General features: G+C 41.5%; 1 protein-coding gene across 1 annotated transcript in view; it reads left to right on the forward strand.

Annotated features, from left to right (window-relative positions):
• The window catches only part of slc5a6a (solute carrier family 5 member 6a), a gene marked incomplete at its 3' end in the record, with an annotated part of 79,575 nt that extends 55,774 nt beyond the window's left edge, over positions 1-23,801 (forward strand). The window contains exons 13-18 of the mRNA XM_084330563.1: positions 3,625-3,692; positions 7,542-7,628; positions 9,308-9,492; positions 15,251-15,354; positions 16,545-16,666; positions 23,607-23,801. Of these exons, the coding sequence (XP_084186689.1) occupies positions 3,625-3,692; positions 7,542-7,628; positions 9,308-9,492; positions 15,251-15,354; positions 16,545-16,666; positions 23,607-23,801 (761 nt within the window). The remainder of the gene's footprint in view (positions 1-3,624; positions 3,693-7,541; positions 7,629-9,307; positions 9,493-15,250; positions 15,355-16,544; positions 16,667-23,606) is intronic.
• Between the last annotated feature and the right edge of the window lie 1,197 nt (positions 23,802-24,998).

The raw sequence follows: 24,998 nt of genomic DNA on the forward strand, positions 1-24,998 counted from the left end.
GACTGTCAGGGGGTGGATGGATGCGAAGGGCCATGTTTTTTGGGTTGCGACCCACCGGGTAACATCACAGACGAACACCAGAATCTTAGTCTGGCTAGGAGCTAGTAGTTTTGGATACCATTTTCTTTCTTTCTTTTTGTATCTAATCTTCCTGCATCCCTGCTTTGGGTCCTGACCCAGTCTTTGAAAAGCGTCCACAGATGCACAGTGGTTGCAGTTACACGCAGCCGCCACAAGAGGGTATAGGTAGCAAATGGAGTGATAGTCCGTAAACATAAACAACACATAATATGAGCAATTATGTATAAAAAAAAATAGCATTTTTCTCGCTCTCTCTCTCAGTGACTGACATGGCTTACTGGTCTCCTGTCTCTCTCTCTCTCTCTCTCTCTCTCTCTCTCTCTCTCTCTCTCTCTCTCTCTCTCTCTCTCTCTCTCTCTCTCTCTCTCTCTGTGACTGGCATGGCTTACTGGTCTCTTGTCTCTCTCTCTCAGTGACATGGCTTATTGGTCTCTTGTCTCTCTCTCTCTCTCTCTCAGTGACATGGCTTATTGGTCTCTTGTCTCTCTCTCTCAGTGACATGGCTTATTGGTCTCTTGTCTCTCTCTCTCTCAGTGACATGGCGTATTGGTCTCTTGTCTCTCTCTCTCAGTGACATGGCTTATTGGTCTCTTGTCTCTCTCTCAGTGACATGGCTTATTGGTCTCTTGTCTCTCTCTCTCAGTGACATGGCTTATTGGTCTCTCTCGCTCAGTGACATGGCTTACTGGTCTCTTGTCTCTCTCTCTCAGTGACATGGCTTATTGGTCTCTTGTCTCTCTCTCTCAGTGACATGGCTTATTGGTCTCTTGTCTCTCTCTCTCAGTGACATGGCTTACTGGTCTCTTGTCTCTCTCTCTCAGTGACATGGCTTACTGGTCTCTTGTCTCTCTATCTCAGTGACATGGCTTATTGGTCTCTTGTCTCTCTCTCGCTGAGTGACATGGCGTATTGGTCTCTTGTCTCTCTCTCTCAGTGACATGGCTTATTGGTCTCTTGTCTCTCTCTCAGTGACATGGCGTATTGGTCTCTTGTCTCTCTCTCTCAGTGACATGGCTTATTGGTCTCTTGTCTCTCTCTCAGTGACATGGCTTACTGGTCTCCTGTCTCTCTCTCTCTCGCTCAGTGACATGGCTTACTGGTCTCTTGTCTCTCTCTCGCTCAGTGACATGGCTTATTGGTCTCTTGTCTCTCTCTCTCTCAGTGACATGACTTACTGGTCTCTTGTCTCTCTCAGTGACATGGCTTATTGGTCTCTTGTCTCTCTCTCTCTCAGTGACATGGTTTATTGGTCTCTTGTCTCTCTCTCTCTCTCTCTCTCTTTCTCTCTCTCTCTCTCCCTCTTTCTCAGTGACTGACATGGCTTACTGGTCTCGTGTCTCTCTCTCTGTGACATGGCTTACTGGTCTCCTGTCTCTCTCTCTCTCTCTCTCTCTCTCTCTCTCTCTCTCAGTGACATGGCTTATTGGTCTCTTGTCTCTCAGTGATGTGGCTTACTGGTCTCCTGTCTCTCAGTGATGTGGCTTACTGGTTGGTCTCTCTCTATTATACTGTCTCTCTCAGTGATGTGGCTTACTGGTTGGTCTCTCTCTATTATACTGTCTCTCTCAGTGATGTGGCTTACTGGTTGGTCTCTCTCTATTATAGTGTGTCGCTGTAGGCCTGCCTGTATTGATCACACCCCATTCAGCCCTAATTGTTCCCTGCTGGGCCTTTGTTCCAGGTGTGAATTTGTCTAGTGACATTGACATTGAAATCACATTGCATTCTGGGAAGGAGTGTAGTTCTCTTTTCATTTAGCTGAATTCACTGAATTCTTTTAGATCCTCCTGCTGCGAATTGGTAAGGATTGTACCAGAATGTTTCATAGGACATTGATTAAAAACTATCAGCTCGAATTTGACAATTTATGGCTTATTTTGAAGGTATGAACCTGTAGTTTTATATTATGTAACAAAAAAAAGGGAACATTCTGAGGAGGAGGAGCTCCATAGCTCAGACTCCTAGATATTTACTTGAGTAAAATCATGGAATTAATGTAAAATCAACACAAAGAAAGTATATTTAGATTCAAAGACTATTTTAATAGCTTTCTTTGAATACAGTTTCTCTCCTGTGAAATACAAATGTTCAACAAAACCATCAACATTGACTCAGCTTTAAAGACCTCTTTCTTATATCCGCGGCGCTAACAGAACTAAAAACAACCCAGGCCTATTTTAAAATGCAGATTGGCTTAGAGGACCATAATATCTTGTATGAACTACCAGTAATATAAATTATATTAACAACAAAAATGTGTTCCATCTTCATGTCAGATGATTTTCAAAAAGGTGCATGAGTCAATGCAAAAAAAGAACAAGCAAATATACTGCTGAAAGTTCAGAACGTTGAAGATTTTTCACTCCATAGATTAATCTAGATTAATTTATTTTAATGCTTTAAATTATTTAAATTAACCCATTCTCCGCCGATGACGTGTTAACACGTCATTCTCCGCCATGCGTAATCTGCCAATGACGCCGTAAGGCGTCTTTGAGATCAATATTTCATATTTTCGTCATGGTATTCACATTTCACCCACGGAGTCTTGGCTGGTGCTGTAGGACTCCGCTCAACTCTGCAGCGCTTCAATACCGCCACCTCGTGGCCGATCGACGAGTTGCCAAACCGGAAGTGGCCGGAAGTGCTTGGTCCGTCCCCTATTTTCGACCGGCCACTGGATCGTGGATATGGATCTTTGCCATAACTCAATAATCAACATTATTTGGACGTGTATTAGTAATATACAACCCGGCAATGGATCGCATCGATCAACATCCCATAATAGCGATCGTTTTGCTCCACTCTCATCACCCAACGCTACGAGGAGACTGGGGTGAGTTTCAGCGTTTTTCTTTACCATTTTCGATACAAACTGCTCTGATCAATATATCACCCATACTACATGAATCATTTAACGTCGGTCACGGAATTATAAACGACCCCCCCCCCCCCCCCCCTCCGTTCATCCGCGCATGATGAGTCATAACGTCTAGGACCATGTACAGTTGACATTTTTTATCTGGCATCGATCGGTATCAAACTGCATTTGATGATCTAATATATGCATTTATGGCTATATCTCACGTTCTATGAAATACTGCAGAAAACGATAAAAATATATTTATACTCTAGACCGTATTTTAGTATGAATGTGTGAATGAAAAAGTAAAACGTTCCTACATCCTGAACGATAGATAATTGATGTTGAATGGGCCATAGTAATGTCAATTTAGCAATACAATTTAAAAAGTTATAGCCCTGCAAAGAAGGGGAACATCTCCATAGACAAATAGAGCTGGCAGAGGATGGTTTAGGATGGGTACAATGCCCGGCAGAGAATGGGTTAATCTCCAAAATTAAAGTATTAACTTTGACAGCCCTAATATATATATATACAGTACCAGTCAAATGTTTGGACACACTTTCTCATTGAATTGAATGAGAAGGTGTTTTTAGTTTTTAGTTTCAAAGGATTTCCTGTTCTTTAGGCAAAGCTCATTTTCTTGTACTGAACCTCCTGCTTCCCGCTCATGTCCACAGCGCTGTCCTACGGCTTGGTGTGTCTGGCGATGGCCTACCTGGCCTCCCTCATGGGCTCTGTGCTGCAGGTAAGAAGACACATGATGTAGTAGAATATGATAGGAAGCCTGGGATCCTATCTGGGTGTGCTCTTTGACCCCGAGTTTACTTTCAATAGGTAGGTGAACTCGGTGGTGAAGGGGTGTTTCTTCCAGCTCCGGTCCATAGCCAGGATCAAGGCCATTCTCTCCCCCTCAGACCTGGAAAGAGTCATTCACGCCTTCATATCCTCACGATTAGACTATTGTAACTCCCTGTACCCGGGGCTTAATAAGTCAACCATAGCCCGCCTACAACTACCCCAAAACGCTGCCGCTAGACTGCTCACAGATACCCAGAAGAGAGCTCACATCACCCCTGTTCTTGCCTCCCTTCACTGGCTCCCGGTGCGCTACAGGATAGATTTCAAGGTGGTCCTATTAGTTTATAAAGCCCTAAATGGTAAGGCCCCTGTTTACCTAGCAGACCTCCTCACCCCCTATACCAACGTCAGGGCCCTCAAATCGGCTGACAAGGGTCTCCTAACCACCCGTAGGTCCAATTTCAAGTCAAGTCAAGAGTTTTATTTGTCACAGCATACAAGTATACAATGAAATGCGGGTGGTCTTGCCCGCAACGATGTGCAATAACATATAATAGAATCCAATAGAACAACATTGTGCAATAAACAAGTAACATTGTGCAATAAACAAGTAACAAAGTAGGGCATATCGGTATATGTACATAAGTTATTTACAGAGCATGGAGGACATGCTAGGTCCTTTGGTAGTGCAATACACTGTTAGCTAGGCACTGGGGTCTTTCTGTACATGCTAATTTATACAATCTCCGGTTATACTATACTATTTTTAAAGTGACCTTTCCTTAGTGGCCATAAGTGTGGGCGTGTGCAGCATGAGTGTGTGCTTGCTCATGTTAAAGTGGCTGCTAGTGTATGAGCGTGTACAGTGTGTGTGTCGTGTGTGTGCTCATGTGTGCTTGTGTGTGGAGAGTTCAGTGTTCAGGGCTCTGATGGCCTGGGGGAAGAAGCTGAGCCGAAGTCTCTCTGTCCTAGTAGCTGGTGTTCGCAGGCGTCTGCCTGACCTCAGCAGCATGAACAGGCTGTTGTTGGGGTGGTGTTGGTCTTTCATTATTCTGCAGGCTCTGGATTTGCACCTCTTGTTGTATAGAACCTGCAGGGGTGGTAGTGCAATACCTGTGGTACGCTCGGCTGAGCGCACCACTCTCTGTAGGGCCTTCTTGCCCTGTGCCGTGCTGTTTCCATACCAGGCAGTGATGTTTCCAGTCAAGATGCTCTCTACAGCTCCGGAGTAGAAGGACTGGAGTATCTTCCCAGATACTCTGAACTTCCTTAACTGTCTCAGGTGGTAGAGGCGTTGCTTCGTGTGTGTGTTGTCCATGTCAGATCCTCTGTGATGTGGACCCCCAGGTACTTAAAGCTGCTCACCCTGTCCACGGTAGCCCTGTTTATCCTCAGTGGTGTGTGTGTCTCCTGCTGTCCTCTCCTATAATCCACGATCAGCTCCTTGGTTTTACCAATGTTCAGGAGCAGGCTGTTGTCCTGGCACCAGCGTTCCAGTACCTCAACCTCCTCCCGGTAGGCCTTCTCGTCGTTGTCCGAGATCAGCCCCACCACCACTGTGTCGTCCGCAAACTTCACTATGGAGTTGGAGCTGAACTTGGCCACACAGTCATGTGTGTATAGTGAGTACAGCAGGGGGCTCAGAACACAGCCCTGGGGGGACCCGATGCTCAGGGTGATGGTATTGGAGGTCTGACCCCCCACCCTGACCGCCTGGGGCCTTTCACTCAGAAAGTCCAGTATCCAGGCGCTCAGAGCAGAGCTCAGACCCAGCTCGATCAGCTTGTCCACCAGTCTGGTGGGGACTATGGTGTTGAACGCTGAGCTGTTGTCAATGAACAACAGTCTCACATAGCCCCCCTTCTGACGGTCCAGGTGAGAGAGGGTGCTGTGCAGTACTTGGGAGACCGCATCATCAGTGGACCTGTTTGGCCTGTATGCAAATTGCATAGGGTCCATATCACTGGGGAGGGAGGCACAAATGTGATCCTTGACCAGCCTCTCGAAACATTTCATGGCCACAGAGGTGAGTGCCACCGGTCTGTAGTCATTGAGACCTGCTGGGGAGGGTTTCTTTGGTACCGGGATAATGGTGGACATCTTGAAGCAGGCAGGGACCACTGACTCCTTCAGGGATCGATTAAATATGGTGGTGAACACAGGGGCTAGCTGGTTAGCACAGGACTTAGTCTAGGGGGACGTGTGCTTTTGCTGTCGCAGCCCCTGACCTCTGGAACAGCATCCCCATGTCCATTAAATCTGCCCCCTCCATCGAGTCTTTTAAATCTAAACTCAAAACCATCTATACTCCCTGGCCTTCCCTGACTCACTCTGACTCTTGCCTTGCTTGTTTTTACGTGTTGTTCTGTTTATTTGTCTGTCCGTTGGTTGTTTATATTTTCTGTTTATTTTATACTTTAGCACTTTCCTTTGTTTTTAGCTATGCGACTTACTGTGAAGCACTTTGGTTGACAAGTGTCATGTCTAAATGGGCTATACAAATAAATTTGATTGATTGATTGATCCACCTAAGCAGGCCCTCCCTAAACCTCCATATCATATTTTAAACGTACGTGAGCGCCCCCTAGCAGCTGCGCCCCCAAAAGCCTTCTCCTTTCTCCCCCCTCATGGGAGGATCTTCTGCTCCGGAGACGTTGTCGTAATTGGCCGTATTTCATTCTGATTGTGAAATAAAAGTAGATTTGTCTGACTCTTAACCACCAAAACCTGCACGGACTACAAGGTATGACGTATATCATGCTAGATAGGGCACCTTGTGTATACTGCACCTTGTGTATACGGTTTACTTTTACTCTTACTCATAGTATATATTTAGAGATAAAACATTTTTACTCCTATATTTATTGTAACATATAATATAACCGATAGGGCATACAGACACTTATCTACTACACCAGCGTTTATTTTTCTCATATTTATATATTCATCTAATATTATGTCTTTCTACTACATACCTGTACCCCCCCCCCCGTGTTGCTGCCTTTGCGTGTTTATAGCACAAGTGCTAGTTTTCAACACCAGTCCATTCAGGCTTTTCTAAAAGATAGAATACAATTAACAGTATAATATAGAATTAAAATCACAAATCCGAACAAATAGTTAACAGAACAAGAGTCCATGATCAAAATCACAAAACCAGTCCGCGTCTACATATTATGTGAACACTGCTGCTTTGATTTCAGCCATACCTTGATTCCTCTGCTGAAGACGTTGACATTGGACTCCAGTTTTAAGCCAGTAGGCAGAGAGTTCCATAAGTTTGCCCCGTTAACAGAGAAGGCAGACTGTCCAAACGAACTTGTGCACATGGGAACAGTACAGTCACCATTATTGGAAGCTCATGTGTTTGCTCCAACGTCTTATATTATTTTTGTTTTTAAAGCAAAGATTTGTGTAAAATAACTAGGGATGTTCGATATTGGCTTTTTTACCGATATACCGATATTGTCCAACTCTTAATTTCCGATACCGATATCAATTGATACCGATATATGCAGGGCCCCCCCCACCCCCCAAAAAAAAGAATAATTTCAGGTAATTAACATTACATAATTAACACAACATTATGCATACTTTTGACAATAAATTAAATAAGAATTTGTTCTTACTTGCTTGCCTGGGTAAATAGGTTAAATACATGTAATTTTTATTTTTTTTTGTTGAAAAACGATACAGATAATTTCCGGTATTACATTTTAATGCCAATATCGGCCGATAATATTGTTAGGCCGATAATATCGGACATCCCTAAAAGTAACTCTTCCCTGTCTCCCAGGCAGCCTTCAGCATCTTCGGGATGGTGGGGGGACCTCTGCTGGGCCTCTTCTGTCTGGGCATGTTCTTCCCTTGGGCCAACTCCACAGTAAGTCCATGTTTGTCCCCAGGCCTGCTATGAAAACACAATGCTGTCTTGGAGGAGGGGTTGGATACTCTCTATTGGAACGGCTAGGGATGGGCATCACATTTTTTAATAGTTGGAATAGTTTATGTGACTAATTTTGTCTTAAAAATATATATATATCCCTTGTTTTTACCAGCACCTACTGTATTGAGAGGGGGAGCCCTATTAACTGTTACACCGCTGAACGACATGCTGAGTACAGTCGAAACAGCTGGGAGAACATACAAGAAAGAGAGACTGGAGATGTTACATGTTAGCAACGTTTTCTACGTTTACCATGTTGAGTCACAAAGTTCACACATCAGTTATATAACTTTTGGAATGAATGCTTTTGTTCCCGGAAATAACGTTAGCCTGCTGCAATGCCCAAATATCTAGCTGTTAGCAATGACAGCAGCCAGCCAGCCAGCTAGCTCGCTTGTTTGATTAGTAGGCAAATAGTTCTAATCTAATAGCAATTTTGTGAGTTTTGCCCATCTCTAGTAATGGCTATGTTGTGGTAAGTTGAAAGGCAACACTTGGATACAACGTATTTATGAATTGATTTGAACAGCTGTTGACAAAGTTTAGTGTCGGTTATGAACTGAATCCTGATGTACATTTTATCCATACTTTGGCTTTTTCCACCAGGGAAAGAGACGGAAGTAATCTGTTGAGCCATCTGCCTATTGCTGCTGTTGTGTGACATCATCACATTTCACTGTGATGCACCGCTCTCCTACAATAAAATGGAAAGATGATACACATTTGTTTTTATTTGGCTTATATCGTTTTTTCATCTCCTATTGTTTTATCTAAAATAAATGTGTGTTCTTCATTTATCTTCTCTTATATGTTCACTTTTCATTCTCGGATTTCTTCACAAGTCAACTTTGTGGTGCCGCGAAGAGTTCCGCTCACTTTTCTTGACTCCTTCCTAGTGGCTGAAATGTAATATTGCTTTTCAGTCAACACTGTCACAGATTACTTTTTTTTAATAACCTGCATCTAAAACAAATTGTTATGACCTATCCAGAATTTATTGCCATGTGGTGCTTTCAACAACAATGCAATTTCCCATTGATGACAATAAATATGGCCCCTCTCCTCTCCTCCTCTTTCCTCTTCTCTCTCTTCTCATCTCCTCTCTCCTCTTCTCTTCTCTCTTTTCTCCTCTCCTTTGCTCTTCTCCTCTCCTCCTCTTTCCTCTCCTCCTCTCTCTTCTCCTCTCCTCTCCTCTCCTCCCTCGTTCCTCTCTTCTCTTCTCCTCCCCCTCTCTCCTCTTTCCTCTCTCCTCTCCCTCTCTCCTCTTTCCTCCTCTCCCTCTCCTCTTTCCTCTCCTCTCTCTTCCTGCCCTCTCCTCTTTTCTCTCCTCTCTTCTCCTGTCCTCTTATCTCCTCTCTCTCCTCCTCTCTTCTCCTCTCCCTCTCTCCTCTACTCCTGTCCTCTTCTCTCCTCCTCCTCTCCTCTCCATCTCTCTCCCCTCTTCCTCTCCTCTCCCCTATTCTCCTCTCTCGTCTCCTCTCTCTCCTCGCCTATTTCCTCTCTCCTCTCCTTTCCTCTCCCTCTCTCCTCTCCTCTCCCTCTCCCCCTCTCATCTCTTCTCTTCTCTTCTCTTCTCCTCTCTTCTCTTCTCCTCTCCTCTCCCTCTCTCTCCTCAGGGTGCACTAGTTGGTTTGCTGGCAGGCCTGGTGATGGCCTTCTGGATTGGCATCGGCAGCTTCATGACGCGCATGGCCACCACCTCCCCCGTGTTCCCAGGCAACGGCACCGTATCACCGCTGCCTGGCAACATGACCACCGCTGTCATGACGACGCTCATTAGCTCAGTCACATCCAAGCCAAGGTAACCTCTCAACCGAGAGCTTCTAATCTGGGTCAACGGGAGGTAGTACGGTCACCTGGTAATCAGAAGGTTCCTCCCAGCAGCGTGTGGATGTGTGCTGGAGCAACAGTTAGCCCCTGACTGCTCCCGATGAGCAGGTTGACACCTTGCATGGTTGCCTTCACCATTGGTGTGTGACTGGGTGAATGTGAGGCATAAGTTGTGAGATTCACTCAAGTCAAACCATTTAGAAAATATCTGCATTTTCAAACATTTTCTCAGCACACCCAACATTTCTTTCGCAGGCTGTTGTGTACGGTGGGCTCATCTGACAAAACATGTTACACGAGTCTGTCTTCCATTAGGCCAGGGGTCGGCAACCTGCGGCTCCAGAGCCGCATGCGGCTCTTTAGCCAATCAGCTGCGGCTCCCTGGCCAAAAGAAAATCTTATTTTGGAGATCGATGTCATACTGTGACACTGAAATGAAAAAATATTTCATCAACTAAAATATTTAGTCAACTAAAATATTTCATCAACTAAAATATACAGTACGTCACACCCCGCGCCTCTCCCTGCCGTCTGCAAGTGGCTAATCTTGAGTTTCCGACCCCCCAGTAAGATAACAATGGATTAGGGCTGACCCCTATTAGTCGATTAGTCGACTAATCGGTCGAAAGGAGCCGTAGTCGTCTGCCAACCTCTTAGTCGAATAAAAAAAATAATAATAATGTAACATTTTGGAATGATACAAAAATATATATATATATTATATAAAAAGAGCGAGGAAGAGCGAGCAAGAGCACATGTATTGTATTGTATTGTATTTATTATTTTTATGAAAATAGAGGGTTTAATTCAGCGTGGACAGATTAATTTGTTTCACGACTAACGATGCAGGCTTACCTGTATGCCTGATATGTGGTGCGAAATTTGCGAACAACAAAAAAAAATATTTTTATTTTATAGATTTTCTACAAATAAGGGAAGGACTCAAATAGAGCTGCATAGTTCAGGGTTTTATTTCAAAGTAGGTCTACACATGGTAGTCTTTTTTCAAAGTGGACTACTTTTTATTTTATAAATGTTCCACAAATAAGGGAAAGACTCAAATATAGGGTTTTATTTCAAAGTCGGTCTACAGACACCAGTGTTTTGTCTCCTCTTCTGTGTTTTATTTCAAAGTAGGTCTACACAGCCAGTATTCTTTCTCCTCTTCATAAGAGTTTGAGGTTTTCCTTTGTTATAACAGGTAAAAACAGCAATAAAAAGTCAAAACTATTCTTTTTGTTGCTTTATAATTCCATTAATGCAAAAAACTGTGTGCTATAAGTATAAAGTAAAATAAATCGCAAATTACTTTACGATATGATTTTTTGCCATATCGCCCAGCCCTACCTATAATATAATACATACATCGCTATATATATATATATATATATATATAATGTTATCATATCACTCGATATAGATAATTATCTAAATTGTTATAAGTAAAATATTTTTTTATTTTTTTAAACAACAGATGTACGGTATGTTTATTTTGCAGCAATTCTTTGTCGTTGCCGCCATCTTTAGTGTTACATCCCCTCACACTCCAGTTCTCAGGCTGCAGCTGGTTTAAAAGCTAAAGTAAACCGGCTTCTCTGCTGGCTGTGGCTCCAGGGGAGTTGAACAGTTCTGGCTCTGCTAGTTTATTTTCTATCTTTTGGTGCTTTTTTGGTGGACAAACCACCGCACATGTGCACCGTGACTTGTGACTGGAGTCTAGCTCTGCTAGCACACATAGCCTACTGTGTACAGACGGTTTCAAACTGTATTTAAAATTAGAAAGCAAACAAAATAAATGGACAAGAGAAAAAGAAATCTCAATTTGGTCAGTATTGTCATTTGGACAAGCAAAGCCATTACTTTAAGTTGCAGGCAAGAAAGACAAGTCTGTCCACTGTCTCTGGTTTTAAAACTGCTCTGTTGCAGGTCACAAAAAAAAAAAATCAATATATTTTTTTTCTATAATTTTTTTCCGATATAGATTATTAAAATATATCGTGATATTTATCGTTATCGTTATATCTCCCAGCCCTAATTATAGGTGTATACTACCCCAGTGTGTATTATGACCAAAAGGGTATACAGACCCTCATCTGCACCCTTTGTGTACTGTTGACCTTTATTCATATAAAAAATATATATATTTATTGGGCCTCATGCATGAAGCGATATAAGAACAGATTTTGTTCTTAACTAGCATTTCCTCTTACTTTTTTCTTACCTGGGATTCAGCAACGTTTTCTTATTGTTGCTTTTTTCTCAGGCAAGAACAAATTATAAGAGTGGTCGAGAGCACTCTTACCGAAATAAGAAATTCTTACCCCAAAAAAATAAAATAAAAAAAAAAGCCTACCATTGGTTAATTGCCCCCAAATACGACTTTAAAAATACAGAACTTTTCAATAATAATAATAATTATTATTATTATAACTTATTGCGTGCGTTCTGTCTGAAATGGATTATATATTGCTGTTAGAACAGTTATACTCTGGCCGCCCAGGCCATTGATTGATTGAAGATTTTATTAACAGATTGCAGAATGGGTACAATACAGTACGGCTCAATACACACAATTGTTAAGGAGAGGCAGACCAGAGAGACTTTCGTCTTGTTTACATCAGGGTCCCCCATCTTCAATTCATAATGACATTTATGACATACACAACATACAGATATACAGATATATATCATGACATTTATGACATGACATACAGATATGCAGTACTGTATACGTAGCATAGAACGCATATTTAGAGATTGTCTATATCAGTGGTTCCCAAACTTCTGTTTTATGCGGACCACTAGATTGCGGACCACCTCGTATGCAAACAGTAAAACATAAATAAATAAACAACTGACTTAAACCCAGTAATACACGAGACCCTCTTCTTGGACCAAATAGGGTTTGTCGATAATCCAATGTACAGTTACCCCCACCCCAGCCTACAGCCTACCCATCCCCCCCCCACCCCACCCCACCCACCCAACCACCTCCAATGTACAGTCCCCCCCCCCCCACCCCACCTACCCAACCCCCCCCCCCCCACCTCCTCCAATGTACAGTTTCTACATCAAATGTATATACTTTTTTTTTTTAACTCTTTTTGTATCACAAACAGTACTGTATTTGTAGATCTGGTATGTCATAAATGTATAGATGTAGCAGTACTGTCTATCTGTATGTCATGTATGTCATATATATGATTAATTGAAAATGGGGGACCCTAATGTAAACAAGACGAAAGTCTTTCTCTGGTCTGCATCCCCTTAACAATTGTGTGTATTGAGCTGTACTGTATTGTACCCATTCTGCAATCTGTTACTGTAATACAATTTTCAATCAATCAATCAAGACCCGTTCTCAGAATGGATTTGAGAGAGATGTGTCATCCAGTTTGAGTTGGAGCACGCACTGTACTATGCGCACTGATATTCAGACTCTATTTGCAGAGCCAGATGAGTGGCAACCTGTGCGATTGGCTCTTGACAACGCACAGTCATTAAGTATTGACAGTACTTTGCTGGAACGATTCATTTTGCACGTACTGTATACAGTACGTGTGTATGCGCGCACTGCGGGAGGTGGCCAGAAGCGCGCAACTAGCCAACTACTATTATATTACTACTATATTAATACAGTATATATTCCACTATATAGCTATAGTTGCTGTATGTAGGGATGGGTACCGAATTCGGTACTTTTGAGGTACTGAACCGAAAAACGTCGGTACTACAGAGTATTGAATCAATTTTTTTTCTTTTTTTTTTACTTTTTTTTTTTTTTTTTTTTACTTTTTTTTCATGTCAACGTTCACACACACAATATATGCTTACCTAGGATTTGACTTGATTCAACAACAAAGCAGTCGGAGCAATGACAAGCCGAAAACTGTCGAAATTGTAGTTATTTGAAGTTTGGATTTTTTCTTTTTTACGACTGAGGTAGGTAAATTAAATTTCTTGAGACTAAAGTACCGAAAAAAGGTACCGTTGGGTACCGGTATCAATTCACAGGTACCGGTACCGGTATCGGTTCAAATGTGAAAGGTACCCATCCCTATCTGTATGATGACAATACATTTGATTCCTATCTAATTTTGATCCATCGCAAAGCGCTCCAGCGCTTGAATACGGCCGGGGGATTCGATGCAGACCCACGGCTCTCGTATTATAATGAGCCTGTGAGGCGTGTCTCTGTATGCAAATGACTTGCGCAAGAACGCGCATCCAGTTTACAATGAGTGGGATTCACCATTAAAAAAACCTGGGTAAGAAGAACAGATTTGGACTTTAAGAACGGCTTGATGAATGTGGCGGTGGCTTTTCTTATTGTTCTCTTAACACTTTGAGCGCCACGCCTGGTTTTCCGTTTTACCGCTTGAATGCCACCATCTGCGCCAATGTTAACGTTAATATCGCCTAATCTATGTTTTAAATTATGGCTATGTGTCTAATCTGCCCATCGCATTATCAAAGACTATTTTCCAGTCAGTGCTGTGAAGGCAGATTGTTTTTTTATCGCGTCGTTTCCGTTTCAGAGCAGTTAGAAAAGCCCCCGTTTTGATATAAAAAACAGCTCATTCTGGAGCATTCTATGAAAATCGTCTTTTAGTGGAATATTCCACAACATTGATATTCGTCGGCCTTTTTATGAATCGTTTTCAAATAAACGCTAGATGATCAATATTATACGTGCACGCAAGCACATTACGGCCGCGCACTGATAATCGCTCCGTTGATTTCCTCACGGACTTTTACAGTGAAACCGAAAGAAGACATTTCACAAAACAGCTTATAACTTCATCAAACTTACTCTGATTATCCTACCACTGATAACATAGAGTCCTTACCTGACATCAGATGGTATCCAACTGGTATATTCCAATTCCTGATCACCATTCGAAAAAATCGATACGTGTATGGATCCAACGCGATACAGTAGAACTCCATGATCCGCGGGGCTCTGAGGCTCCAGAATGAACTGTGGTAACCCCGGCTGGATCAGTGAACTGGAAAATGTGGAGTACCGGATTTTTTTCCCCATTCATTTTCATTGAGTCCATTCCAAAATCACTTATGTCATCTGGGAGACGACAGGGGGGCGCTTTTTTCCACAGTGATCGCCGGCGCAGCTCGGCTATACTCGGGTAGGCTCGGGTGATGCAATCATTTTTCAGATCAAAAAAAAAAAGAGAAATCTTGTGAGTGGCATTCTACGTCACTATTAAAAACCCGAGAAATCTCGTGAGTGGCACTCAAAGTGTTAACAGACAGGTAAGCAAGAATATAAGAAAAATAATACGAGTATTGTTGAATGAGGCCCATTGTCTGCCCATATCTCCCCTCCCCTGTGCTGCTATAACACCTGGATTTCCCCAGGGGGATCAATAAAGGAACACCTTAGGTTTTGGTTTACTCTATTTGATCAAGGGGGACAGCGTACACTAATAAAACATTTTAAAAACGAAAAAGGGTTAGCAATACAAACAGAATAAAATCAAGATAAATAACATTAGAATAAAAAGAAACACAAAAATCTTATCTCATGGCTTTTGTCTCTCAGATCTAGAGACCTCAGCATCACAGGGTCTGAGGTCCTAACATGTCTTATTACGGTCGTCTCCTTTGTGCTTTCTTTCATACTTTCTCGCTCTCCCTCTCTTCTATTCTCTCACTTCTTTCTTTGTGTTTTCTCTCACCCCCCCCTCGCTCTCTCACCCCCCCCACAGGCCAAAAGGTGTGGAGGCTCTCTACTCGCTGTCTTATCTGTGGTACAGTGCTCACAACTCAACCACCGTGGTCGTGGTGGGGCTGCTGGTCAGCCTGCTCACAGGTACGCACACTATCAGTCCCTATTGTCATACAAATATTAACTATCAGTCCCTATTGTCATACAAATATTAACTATCAGTCCCTGTTGTCATACAAATATTAACTATCAGTCCCTATTGTCATACAAATATTAACTATCAGTCCCTATTGTCATACAAATATTAACTATCAGTCCCTATTGTCATACAAATATTAACTATAAGTCCCTATTGTCATATAAATATTACTAACTGGATCAGTCCCTATTGTCATACAAATATTAACCATCAGTCCCTATTGTCATACAAATATTAACTATCAGACCATATTGTCATACAAATATTAACTATCAGTCCCTATTGTCATACAAATATTAACTATCAGTCCCTATTGTCATACAAATATTAACTATCAGTCCCTATTGTCATACAAATATTAACTATCAGTCCCTATTGTCATACAAATATTAACTATCAGTCCCTATTGTCATACAAATATTAACTATCAGTCCCTATTGTCATTAACTATCAGTCCCTATTGTCATACAAATATTAACTATCAGTCCCTATTGTCATTAACTATCAGTCCCTATTGTCATACAAATATTAACTATCAGTCCCTATTGTCATACAAATATTAACTATCAGTCCCTATTGTCATACAAATATTACTAACTGGATCAGTCCCTATTGTCATACAAATATTAACTATCAGACCCTATTGTCATACAAATATTAACCATCAGTCCCTATTGTCATACAAATATTAACTATCAGTCCCTATTGTCATACAAATATTACTAACTGGATCAGTCCCTATTGTCATACAAATATTAACTATCAGTCCCTATTGTCATACAAATATTAACTATCAGTCCCTATTGTCATACAAATATTAACTATCAGTCCCTATTGTCATACAAATATTAACTATCAGTCCCTATTGTCATACAAATATTAACTATCAGTCCCTATTGTCATACAAATATTAACTATCAGTCCCTATTGTCATACAAATATTAACTATCAGTCCCTATTGTCATACAAATATTACTAACTGGATCAGTCCCTATTGTCATACAAATATTAACTATCAGTCCATATTGTCATACAAATATTAACTATCAGTCCCTGTAGGGGGTGGGGCGGCCGACAGGGTGCCTTTCCATATTAAAAAAATAAATGTTCCCATCATACTCCACCCATGCGCTAGGTCCTATGAAGGAGAAGGACATAACGCCTGGCACAGTGTACCCTGTCCTGGGCAACCTGCTCTCCTTCCTACCAGAGCGCTACAGGGAGAAGCTGTGCTGCATCACTCCACTGCCACACCAGGTACTGTTCTGAAATATACTGTTACTGTTACCCTGTGACTAGACTAGAGGGTGAAATATATTGTTACTGTTACCCTGTGACTAGACTAGAGGGTGAAATATATTGTTACTGTTACCCTGTGACTAGACTAGAGGGTGAAATATATTGTTACTGTTACCCTGTGACTAGACTAGAGGGTGAAATATATTGTTACTGTTACCCTGTGACTAGACTAGAGGGTGAAATATATTGTTACTGTTACCCTGTGACTAGACTAGAGGGTGAATATATTGTTACTGTTACCCTGTGACTAGACTAGAGGGTGAAATATATTGTTACTGTTACCCTGTGACTAGAGGGTGAAATATATTGTTACTGTTACTGTTACCCTGTGACTAGACTAGAGGGTGAAATATATTGTTACTGTACGGTCTACTAGAGGTGAAATATATTGTTACTGTATGTTCTACTAGAGGTGAAATATATTGTTACTGTACAGGGTGAAATATATTGTTACTGTACATGGTGAAATATATTGTTACTGTACAGCCTACTAGAGGTGAAATATATTGTTACTGTACAGGCTACTAGAGGTGAAATATATTGTTACTGTACAGACTGCTAGAGGTGAAATATATTGTTACTGTACAGCCTACTAGAGGGTGAAATATATTGTTACTGTACAGGGTGAAATATATTGTTACTGTACAGCCTACTAGAGGTGAAATATATTGTTACTGTACAGGGTGAAATATATTGTTACTGTACAGCCTACTAGAGGTGAAATATATTGTTACTGTACAGGGTGAAATATATTGTTACTGTACAGCCTACTAGATGGTGAAATATATTGTTACTGTACAGCCTACTAGAGGTGAAATATATTGTTACTGTACAGACTAGAGGTGAAATATATTGTTACTGTACAGGGTGAAATATATTGTTACTGTACAGACTAGAGGGTGACATATATTGTTACTGTACAGACTAGAGGTGAAATATATTGTTACTGTACAGGCTACTAGAGGTGAAATATATTGTTACTGTACAGACTAGAGGTGAAATATATTGTTACTGTACAGGCTACTATAGGGTGAAATATATTGTTACTGTACAGACTAGAGGTGAAATATATTGTTACTGTACAGGCTACTAGAGGTGAAATATATTGTTACTGTACAGGCTACTAGAGGTGAAATATATTGTTACTGTACAGGCTACTAGAGGTGAAATATATTGTTACTGTACAGGGTGAAATATATTGTTACTGTACAGACTAGAGGTGAAATATATTGTTACTGTACAGACCACTAGAGATGAAATATATTGTTACTGTACAGGGTGAAATATATTGTTACTGTACAGACTAGAGGTGAAATATATTGTTACTGTACAGGCTACTAGAGGTGAAATATATTGTTACTGTACAGACTGCTAGAGGTGAAATATATTGTTACTGTACAGGGTGAAATATATTGTTACTGTACATGCTACTAGAGGTGAAATATATTGTTACTGTACAGGGTGAAATATATTGTTACTGTACAGTAACAGTAAAAAACTTAAAACCAGGTTCTCAAACATAAACATAAAGACGGACAACACGCTCATCACAGACAAGCTGGATGTAGCCAATTACTTAAACACTTTCTTCACAAACATAGCCACAACACTGGTAAACAAACTACCCTCCCACTCAGGGCAGTATGGGGTAGAACACATAGTAGCATACTACAAGAACCTAGGCGTCCACAAAGACGACTTCAAACTGGAAATGGTAACTACAGATGAGGTACTCAAAAAACTGAGCGCCCTCCAACCAAACAAGGCCACTGGCCATGACAACATCCCCTCCAAATTCCTCAGAGACTCAGCAGCAGCCATCACCCCAGTCATCACACACATAATAAACATCTCCATAAAACAGGGACACGTCCCCAAGGACTTCAAAATTGCGAGAGTAACACCCCTGCACAAAAAGGGCAGCAAATTAGACCCGGGTAACTACCGCCCTGTTTCTATCCTTACATCCATCTCGAAAGTCATGGAAAAAATAGTATACGAACAGATCGAAAAGTACCTCGCGGAAAAAAATCTAATCTACGAATTCCAATCTGGCTTCAGAACATCCCACTCCACGGACACATGCCTTCTCTACTTGAACGACCACATCAAACAAGAGGTGGACGCGGGCAAATACTGCGGCATGGTCATGCTGGACCTACAAAAGGCCTTCGACACTGTCAATCACACCATTCTGATTGACAAGCTAAAAGCAATTGGTTTTGATAGTTTATCAGTGAGCTGGATACAATCCTACCTGGAGGGGAGGGAACAGATGGTGGAAGTAAACGGTACCCTATCCCCCCCCCTCACAGTGAGCTGTGGTGTTCCACAAGGAAGCATACTAGGACCGCTACTATTCCTAATTTATGCAAATGACATGTCGTTAGCTTGTGACTGCAACTTGTTCCTGTTTGCGGACGACTCAGCCCTGCTGGTCTCTGACAAGAACAAGTTACAGGTTGAAAAAGCCCTCAGCTCGGAACTAGGCAAAATCTGCATATGGCTCGCCGACAACAAACTATCATTACACATGGGCAAAACAGAGTCCATTCTCTTCGGTTCAAATAACAAACTCAGCAAGACCGACGGCTTCTCGGTTGCAGTGGGTGACAATATTATCACAAGGAAAGATGAAATTACCTACCTGGGTTCCATCCTAGAGGCTAATCTTTCCTGTGACAAAATGGCATCCAATGTAATAAAAAAAGTCAACCAACGAACGCGATTCTTGTACCGGATCTCCTCTCTGGTAAACAAGAATACCCTGAAGACTCTAGCAGGAGCACTCATTCAAGGGTACTACGACTATGCTTGCACCTCATGGTACCAAAGCACCTCAAAGGCACTAAAAAACAAATGACAAACATCTCAAAACAAGCTAGTCAGACTACTGCTTGACCTAACTCCTAGAACCCACCTCACCCCTGCCCACTTTGACAACCTAGGATGGCTTAGAGTAGACGACAGAGTACAGCAACTTGCAATGGGCCTGGTCTACAAGATACACTACGCGACCAAGGTACCCATGTACATGTCAAAATACTTCCCAAAGGTCAGTGAATACCACGATCACAACACCAGAGGGAGCTCCACAAATCATGTAAAACCCAGATTCGGCTCAAACAAGGGACAAAACACGTTTCGCAATTATGCCACATCAATGTGGAACGCCCTACCTAAAGCTGTAAAGGAATGTGAATCACTACCCACTTTCAAAAACACTCTCAAAAAACACCTACGTGAGACTGCAATTCGAAACTGGCCCTTACAAATGTCCTAAACTAGTTGTACAGTAAATTACCAAGTAAGGCTTTGTCAGTATTCCAATGTACAGTGTAAAATGTGTGTGTGTCCCCTACCCAACCCCCCCCCACCTCCAATGTACAGCCCTCACCCAACCCACCCAACCCCACCCCACCCACCCAACCTCCTCCAATGTACAGTTTCTACGCCAAATGTATATACACTCTTTTTCTGGACACTTTTGTATCACAAACAGTACTGTATTTGCAAATCTGATATGTCATAAATGTATAGATGTAGCAGTACTGTCTATCTGTATGTCATGTATGTCATATATGTTATGATGAATTGAAAATGGGGGACCCTGATGTAAACAAGACGAAAGTCTTTCTCTGGTCTGCATCCCCTTAACAATTGTATGTATTGAGCTGTACTGTACTGTACCCATTCTGCAATCTGTTAATAAACTTTTCAATCAATCAATCAATCAAAATATATTGTTACTGTACAGACTGCTAGAGGTGAAATATATTGTTACTGTACAGGGTGAAATATATTGTTACTGTACAGCCTACTAGAGGTGAAATATAGTGTTACTGTACAGCCTACTAGATGTGAAATATATTGTTACTGTACAGCCTACTAGAGGTGAAATATATTGTTACTGTACAGCCTACTAGAGGGTGAAATATATTGTTACTGTACAGGGTGAAATATATTGTTACTGCACAGCCTACTAGAGGGTGAAATATATTGTTACTGTACAGACTAGAGGTGAAATATATTGTTACTGCACAGCCTACTAGAGGGTGAAATATATTGTTACTGTACAGGGTGAAATATATTGTTACTGTACAGCCTACTAGAGGGTGAAATATATTGTTACTGTACAGCCTACTAGAGGGTGAAATATATTGTTACTGTACAGACTAGAGGTGAAATATAATGTTACTGTACAGCCTACTAGAGGTGAAATATATTGTTACTGTACAGGGTGAAATATATTGTTACTGTACAGCCTACTAGATTGTGAAATATATTGTTACTGTACAGCCTACTAGAGGGTGAAACATATTGTTACTGTACAGACTAGAGGTGAAATATATTGTTACTGTACAGGCTACTAGAGGTGAAATATATTGTTACTTTACAGGCTACTAGAGGTGAAATATATTGTTACTGTACAGGCTACTAGAGGTGAAATATATTGTTACTGTACAGCCTACTAGAGGTGAACTATATTGTTACTGTACAGACTAGAGGTGAAATATATTGTTACTGTACAGACCACTAGAGGTGAAATATATTGTTACTGTACAGGGTGAAATATATTGTTACTGTACAGACTATAGGTGAAATATATTGTTACTGTACATACTACTAGAGGTGAAATATATTGTTACTGTACACAGACTACTTAAATATTTGTATGCATTATTCAGTCAAAATACTTGCAGTATTGCAGAACATTAACACATTGGACGCCAACAACATCATAATTCGTTATTGCCCGCCATGTGTCGAATGCCAACAACGTGATAATTCGTTGTTGGGATCAATATTTAATTTTTTCGCCATGGCATTCATAATTCATCCAGCCTCCCTGCGGGACTGCAGCTGCACCCTGTCTGATATTGCAACGCCTCAATACTGCCGCCTGGTGGATGATCGGGCGAGTTATACTCCGCGCCAAACCGGAAGTGGCGCTGGTGCATCGAGGAAATCCCTCCGGCAGTACTATCTTGTTACGTGGGTCCAGACAAACACTCGAGTGCATGGGATCGCTTTTGAAACGCAATAATCCAGTGGTTCTCAAACTGTGGTACGCGTACCACTAGTGGTACTTGGTGGTACTGCTGGTGGTACTTTAAAACATTTACAAAAAAGCACAATTTTTTATTTATTCTTTTTTGCAGTCAGGCCACTGAACTTAGAAGCAGGCCAGGCCAGTGTTTCTGGTTGCGGCGGCGCAATAGTTAGATAACCTAAGTTGGGAACAACCAGGAGATCACTGTGACAGAGAGTAATGCAGTCTAAACAGTCATAAATCTTTAATTCAACTTCAGCCCTGATCATAACCATTTATTTTTTTTAGATTTTTTGTAATGTCAGATAAAAAATGAAATACTCCCACTTTTCTGACATTACAAAAAATCCATCAAAATCTGTGTTGTTGCTAATCATTGACACATGCCTAGCCTGTAATAATCCCCCCCAGAAAAATGTACTTTGCATTTGATTTATTGAAAATATTTTACTTTTTGTGTTTTTTTTTTACAATAATTTGTGATGCCCATCACAAACACTGGCATTTAAAGGGTAAACATTCAAAAATGCCTGCACCAGAATGCAGGAAATTAAGTTTTTGTAACCAAATAATTGTGTGTGTGTGTGTGTGTGTGAGTGTGAGAGAATGAAGGACAATTTCTTGCTGTGTGAGAGAGAGAGAGGGAGAGAGATAGAGAGAGAATTAAGTACATTTGCTGAAATACAGTTGTTCTTAATTTTCTCACTTGCTATGTGAGAATGTTAGTTATTATGTTCTCAATGCCCCTTGCATTGTATGAGTTGTGTGGAAGAGTTTGCTAGTTCTAGTGCTATCCCTTTGTACATTGTGGCTGTGTCTGACAAAAGTTAACAATAAATAATGGTATTAGGAATACATTTGCCTCCTGCGTGAACTGTGCATAGCTGAATAGACTGTATTTTAACACCGGTCATATGGTGGTACTTGGAGAGCCAGCTACCTTCTCAGGTGGTACTTGGTGTAAAAAGTTTGAGAACCACTGCAATAATCTATATGATTTCGGCGTTTATTGTGTCATACAAATGGGAAATGGATCTAGCAGATCGACGTCAAATAATTGGAATATTTTTTCTCCAGTCTCATCGGCGAACGGTAAGAGGAATCTAACGTTATTTTCAGCTTGATTGTCCATTTCTTTGTTTGCAATCCATCTGATCAATGTATCAACCCATACTAAATAAAGCCGTTACTGACGATCAAGGAATTATAAACGACCCCCCCCCCCCTTTCCTTCACGCATGATGAAGCATAATGTATACCGATCATATACATTTGACATTTTTAATATAGCGTGTATAGGAAAGAAACGCCAATCGATAATCTATCATATGCTTCAGGGCCTATAACTCGCATTTTATGTAATTACAGCAGAAAAGCTTAAAACATACTTATATTCTCGACGGTATTACTACAATGTATGAATGAAAAAATATAACGTTCCCACATCCGGAACGATAGATACCCGATGTTGAATGGGCCATAGTAATGTCAATATAGCTATAATATTTAAAAAGTTATAGCCCTGCAAAGAAGGTAAACATCTCCATAGGCTCACAGCGGTGGCAGACTGGACCCAATGATGGGTACAATGCACGGCGCCCAATGTGTTAAGAATCGTGATGCGGTTTGTTATTGTCTGTCTACTGTGATAATATTGTATGGGTCCATTTACAGTCCGAGTTACATTGTCTAAATATCCGTTCACCCTAAACCATTTATAGTCAGTTATGTTGTTTAAATGTCCGTTCACTGTAAATCTGTCACAGTCGGTTATGTTGTGTAAAACGTTCACCCTCCTTACAAGGTTTTCCTCCTTCATGTTTCTTTCCCCCACCTGTTCGTAAGGCCAACGCTGTCGACACACAGCGCTACCAGCAGGCCCAGAAGGAGAGCAACGGAGTGGCTTTCCCCAAAGACGACGAGGAGGAGCCCACGGAGGAGACGGTGGAGGCGGTGGGCGAGGGAGAGACGGGCGGGGACGAGGAGGAAGAGGACGGGGCGACCGCGGCGGCTCACATCGTTCAGGAGACGGCCTTGTGATGCTTCCCCTGATCACCTACTACTTCCTTCAAGTCCACACACACACACACACACACACACACACACACACACACACACACACACACACACACACACACACACACATACACACACACACACACACACACCCTGGACCTCCCACCCTCCAAGCGCTCAAGTCCCTCCACCCCAGGGGAGAAGCACCATACTGGGGCTAGAGAGACACAATGAGGTCCCTTGTGTTTTCTGGAGCACAGATGGTGAGTCCCAAGTTTGGTAGTTGGTGAGGGTGTTTTTATTTTTTATTTTTATTTTTTATCTTGCAACTTTGATAAAATACCAGGTGAACGTGCCTGAAGCCAGTATGTGGAAGAGCGAGGCATGTTAAGGGGTTTCTTGGGTTTCATCTGTACTTCAGTGTCAACAGTTTTTCTTCCCTCCATAGAAAAAACTGAATCACAACTGGGGCAACTGGAATCACAACTGGGGCAACTGGAATAATATGTGTGGCAAGAGCCAAAATGGCAGCAATCAATGGTGAAACGGACACTAATATAAAACGAGTCATTTAATGTAAGCCGGGAAGAAGAGGAGGAGGTGTTGTGTGTTGTGTGTCGTAACGATGTTTGTGAGAAAAGGTGGTTATCGGTGAGAAATGGGCAACGGGGTATAATTACTAATGCACAATAATCTGTTCTACTGTGACATGTGGATCCAACTCTTCACAAAACAAGAATCAGGTAGCAAATACAGCAAACAAGAGATATATATATAAATAAAAGATGTGTCCTTATTTTTATAGAGGGTGGAAACAAAAAATCTATCATAACATGAACCAGAGAGAATATAATGTAAAAAGCTAATTGTGTCACATTAGACTGAAATATGGACTGAAGACACAGCGACACTTATAGGTATTTGGGATTATTGTGGTCCCTCTACGCGGCCTCTGTTGAAACTTTCTGCCTTCGCAGCCAATGGAAGTATAGAGATCTATAAGGAGTTAGGAGCTATTAGCAATAGAAATATAGAACAGTTCTGATGACGGTAAGAATCGTGTCGTCATAGCAACTGCGACTAGAGCACCAAGCATCGCCTCCGTCGTGTTAATGTTCCGAGATGGAAGATCATGCATCTGACCGGCGCGTCAGACTAAACGTGCGATCACGCCTACTTTTTTTGCGGCAGCAGGGCGCTTGATAATTTATTTAGACGTTT

Source organism: Notolepis coatsorum (assembly GCF_963971535.1).
Source record: "Notolepis coatsorum genome assembly, chromosome: 15".
Classification (NCBI taxonomy): domain Eukaryota; kingdom Metazoa; phylum Chordata; class Actinopteri; order Aulopiformes; family Paralepididae; genus Notolepis; species Notolepis coatsorum.